The 5,320-nt window shown below is 29.7% G+C and overlaps 1 protein-coding gene across 1 annotated transcript; it reads right to left on the bottom strand.

Annotated features, from left to right (window-relative positions):
- Window positions 1-3,042: 3,042 nt before the first annotated feature.
- LOC112523765 lies at window positions 3,043-3,687 on the bottom strand. Its single transcript, XM_025133444.1, has 2 exons — window positions 3,520-3,687; window positions 3,043-3,456 (listed from the first exon to the last, which is right to left on the bottom strand). Exons 1-2 carry the CDS (start codon window positions 3,685-3,687, stop codon window positions 3,043-3,045), a joined length of 582 nt encoding a protein of 193 aa, XP_024989212.1.
- Between the last annotated feature and the right edge of the window lie 1,633 nt (window positions 3,688-5,320).

Here is a 5,320-nt window from a genome sequence, read left to right as displayed (position 1 = left end):
ATAGTTATATATATATATATATATACTATATATTTTGGGGTTAGGCTGTCTAAATTGCACTATATAATATGTTCTGAATTAAATATGTTCTTGGGTTTTTTTGAAATATATATATATATATATACATGTATTAATTCAACCTTAATCTGAGTTTCTGGACAAAAAATAGGGTAAACAGTTGAAATTTCATTCTAAAACTCATCCTTTTTGGTCTTTTCATGGCTTATGATCTGTTAAATTTGTAGTTTTCTTTATTGGTTTTGAGTGTTTATTTTAAAACTCAAGTTTCTTGGTTCTTTGCTCTTGGTGTAAATCGAACACATTTGTGGAGTCGTTTAAATATATTGAATTTTAAATATATTGGATTTTAAACTGTCATACAATTTTTTTCATCAATAGACTGTAATTGGAACCATAACTTTTATTTATTCAAATTGTATTAATATGTAAAGACCAAGTGTAACATATATTATCGTTAACTTTTATCTTATAAAACCAGTGGAACTTCAAAATCGTTAAAATCATGGCTCCCGCCGCATTGCACGGGTACACAACTAGTAAAACTTAAAATTATTTGTAATCATTGATTACATAAAATATAAAATGAGTGTTATTTATATATTGATATTTCAATTACGTCATTTAGTTATATAACATAAATACATGATGAGAACTAAATGTTATTTACATATTAATTAACTAGGTTCGAATCTATGTATTACACAAGGTAATTTAAAATTTTTAAATCATGTCAGGAAACTTATCTTACACATATCATCGAAAGTATGATGCTACGTTTCCAAGCATTTTTCCCTTCAGAATTATTATGTATTTGCAGCTCGTTGCAAAATGTCAATTTTAGGCATTTTTCACAAAGGATGTTTTGCATCCTCTGTTTTTTCTTTAATATTTTCGTTCTTGAATTTTCTTCGTATTCCAGCTTCATTGAGTCGAAGCTTTCAAAAAGAAAATCTTCCATCCTGCACAGAAAAAAACGGGGTAAGAATGATTGAACATTCTGTAGCGTGAAAAAATATTCTTTGTTGAATGTAAGATAAACAAAACAAAAGCGTTTGATTAAACTTACGTGAATGTCTTTTGGTATTAATGTGAAGCTTGAATTGTTTGTTGTTTTTTACAAAAACCCTAAATCAACTCTCTTTTCTCTTGGTCGCTTGTGCTCTATGTAGTTGAGCTGTGGAGCAAAGTGAAATTTAATATAATAAGTAAAAATATATAGCATACTATATTCATCATTTATCATATCAGCATAAAAATTTTATTTAGAAAAATATATATGTAGTATAGTTAGAATCATTCTAAGTTTAGAAGTTGTCTGTATATTATTTGTATTGTTTATAAAAAAATATGTAGCATACTAAATTGATTGTTAGGACCAAAATTGTCCTAAATAATATGAAAGTTTTATTAAAACAATATCTTGTATAGTATTTAGGCTAAGGATGAAAATTTGCAGATCTGAACTAGAATGCTTGCAAGACTTATCTTCATATTTGTGAATTGTACTTACAAGATTAAGTCTAAGTCTTTAAGACTTATCTTCAGATCTTTGAACTGTACTAGTATAAGGCTGAAAGACTTATCTATCTCTGAATTGTATTTACAACACTAATTATAAGTCTTAAAGACTTATCTATCTCTGAACTGTGCTTACAAGACTAAATATAAGTTTTTATAAGACTAAACATAAGTCTTAAAGACTTATCTATCTCTGAACTGTGCTTACAAGATTAAGACTAAGTCTAAGTTTTAAATACTTATCTTCAAAGTCTGAAGACCTTGAGCTCAGAGTTATTCTAACTCTGGACGAGAGGATGATGCTGATTCTGTAACAACCTATTTGCGATAGAGATTATCTTTTCATGTTTATAGGATCTAGTTTCATTGTAAACGTCACCTATAAATAGGTTATATAGGCATAGATTTTTAGAAGAGGATTCTTACAATCATTAGAAATTTTATTCACATGAGAGTCATTTAGAGTGTTGAAAGACTTGTGTATTTCCAGTTTTTCATGAATAAAGAGATTGGCCAGTTTCCTACTTCATGATCTTCTTCTTTAATCTCTCAATTACTGTTTTTATCTTGATTTTCTATGAATCTGGGATCTAAATTGATCATTATCATAACAATAGAAGAACCATAATTCAAACTTATGGAAAATTAAATTTATTATAGAAATAATATAATCAAAATAAATGATCAAACAAAGTAAATATCCAAAATACAATTTTGAAATTTTTCTTAAAAAAAATCCATCCAAAATTTTTCTTAAAAAATTCATGCTTAAAATATCTATAATAAAATCGTGTCAAAGATTCGGCATTTGATGATGACATATGTTGAAGGATGCTAAGTTGTGATGGCTTGACAGCATTGCATTTAATGCAGTCGTATTCTTTATTTTTAATCAAGGTAATTAAGTTTTATATTTTTTTAAAAATGAATCCTATGATATATTACTTGTTTTACATATTATAGTAGGTAATATATCTATAATAAAATCTTGTAAAAGATTCGGCATTGGATGATGACGTATGTTAAAGGGTGCGAAGGTATGATGGCTTGGCAAGCTTACATTTAATAAGTAAATTGTTGAAAGTTTAATGAGATAATAGTGCAATTATATATAAGTCCTCACATGGAACGAACGTGCTATGCATTTTGTTAAAAAAATAATAAAAATATGAATAAATATTAAGAATCAAAATTTATAATAGAACGTAAATGAAATTATGGAAAAGTACATAGTTAAAATATTAATAACATAAAAACCACGTATCATAAATTATCAAATGCTTCTTTATATACAACATTCTTTGTTCTATTTCTAATTATACCATCATGATCTATAATTAATATTGTTAAACCTTGCCTACTTATTACTCTAGATAAAGCAACATACAATTGACCATGGGTGAAGACTGGTTGTCTCAGAAACAAATCAACCTTCGATAATGATTGTACCTGTCTTTTATTTATGGTCATGGCAAAACATACAACAATTGGAAATTGTCTTCTTTAAAACTTGAATGGAAACCTTTTGCTTGTAGGTGTCAAAGACATTTTTGGAATAAATGTCTGACTTCCAATATTACTTCCAGATATGATCTCTGCTTCTATAACCCGATTTCCCAAAGATAACACCCGTAGTCTAGTTCCATTGCATAACCCAGATTTCTGATCAATAATCCTTAGTAACATAACTGGAACACCGACTTTTAGTAATATTTTATGGTTTGTCAAACCCGATAATTTAAGATCATTTAATACATCAGGTGAGTACAAAGTTTCATCAAACTGTTTGTGAAGATACTCCGATTCACATAGACTAATGAAACTTAGGTACCCCTTTTCGTCTCCTGGAAACAAAGATAGCAAACGATCGTTTATTTCTTGAACGACTTCATCCTTTGGTGCAAGCATTGCTTTTTCCTAAAAATATGATGAATTCTTGATATTTACAAGAATGGAAGGGTAGACAAAATCAATTAATACAGATATAGGATCCGTTGAATCTATAATGAAAAGATCATCAGGTATATCAATAAATGCCTCACCCTCATTCACACCATCAACCTTTCCTTCTCCTAAATCCAAAAGCCAGTTTGCAAAAATCCTTGTTTGTTCGATATCAGAAGCTTGACCGTCAACAGTTAACCTCATGTTTTTAGTTAACCTTAGGACTTTGCATTTTTCTCAAACGTAAGATGAACTTAACGACACACTAACAATGTCTTGTCTACTTACGTTGGGAATAACCGGAAGAATTTGTCTGAAATCTCCTCCAAAAGCGACTACTTTGCCACCAAATAGCATTTCTGAGTCAGTAATGCCTTGACAACCAAAAATATCGTTCATACTTCTATCCAATGCTTCAAATGCATGTTAATGATGCATTGGTGCTTCATCCCATATAATCAACCTAGTCTTCTTTATTAACTTGACAACATCACTCTCTGGCTTTATGTAACAAAGAGAATCTTCGTTAAGAATTAGAGGAATTTGAAAGCGAGAGTGTGTTGTCATACCTCCAGTAAGAAGTAAAGAAGAAATACCACTCGAAGTAACGTTTACAACAATTTCTCCTCTAGATCTTATTGATGCAGATAATGTCTTCCATAGAAATGTTATACCTATTCCGCCATAACCATATACAAAAAATACACCTCGTTGGTTATTTTGAACCGCTGTGATGATATCGTCATAAGCACCTTGTTTCTCGTTTGTTAAAGCACCTAGAAGTTGATGAAAATTATCTCGTAGATTAGCTATGTCGTAATCTAGCTTCTTCGTAATCAAACGATTGTTTGAAGACTCAACATAATCATCATCAGGGTAAGGCATAGTAGTGAATTTCTTAGGCTGAAATTGTTACGAAGTAAAACCTTTTCAATCTTAAACAATGTCAAGTTCTTGACTTGATCTTCATTGAGGGATAAATCTATGAAATATATAATATAAATGTAAACACCATTACATAAAAATAATAACTAAAAAATATTTAAGAAAGGAAATAATATTTAAAAAATAATAAAATAATAAATTAGTTTGTATTTAAATAATAATTGTATAAAAACTTAAATACATAATTAGCATACCTGGAGACTTTAGTGCAATTCGTTAATTGTAAAGAATCTCATCTGCCAAGTATTGCCATGTTTTTTGCCAAACAAATTCAGGTCTATCCAGAGTATTTGAAATCAACATGGTTGCAAATAAATATCGTAGATAAAAACTAGAACCGGTTAAACTTGCTTCTTCGATGGCATCAACATATTATCCTTGTCGTCATCTAAAAGCCCAAAAGCATAACATACATCTCTAAAAGTAGGAAATATATCTCCATTTACTATACGAATGTCTTCTAATAATTTAGGATCTTTGACTATATTCAAAAGAATTCTTAAATAATACACTTCACCAAGAGTAGGAGAAACTGAATGAATTCTTCCAATTGAAAAGCCTTTTTTCCTTCGATCCCAACGCCGCTCTTTCAGTTTCCACACAAACTCTGCAGGGAATTCAACATAAGTAAGTTTTCGTGCTTCTTCGTAAAATTCATTACACTTCATCCAAGCTAAGAACATTGAAGATGCCATAGAAGTTTTGTTTATGACATTTTCAATATCATCTTCAGCACCAAAAACGACTTGTTGTTGTCCAGGAAAATGGAAAGGAAACCTTAAAACAGAAGGAGTTTTGTAATGAACATCGTACCCAAAAAGTGAAATTTGAAATCGAAGTGCATAAATAGACATATATGACTATGAGGCAATTCGCGCTTCTGAAACTCCAC

The sequence above is a fragment of the Cynara cardunculus genome (genome assembly GCF_001531365.2).
Source record: "Cynara cardunculus var. scolymus isolate 2C chromosome LG 12, CcrdV1, whole genome shotgun sequence".
NCBI lineage: Eukaryota > Viridiplantae > Streptophyta > Magnoliopsida > Asterales > Asteraceae > Cynara > Cynara cardunculus.
Note: the sequence above shows the minus strand (reverse complement) of the source record. Positions and strands in the feature narration are given on the sequence as shown.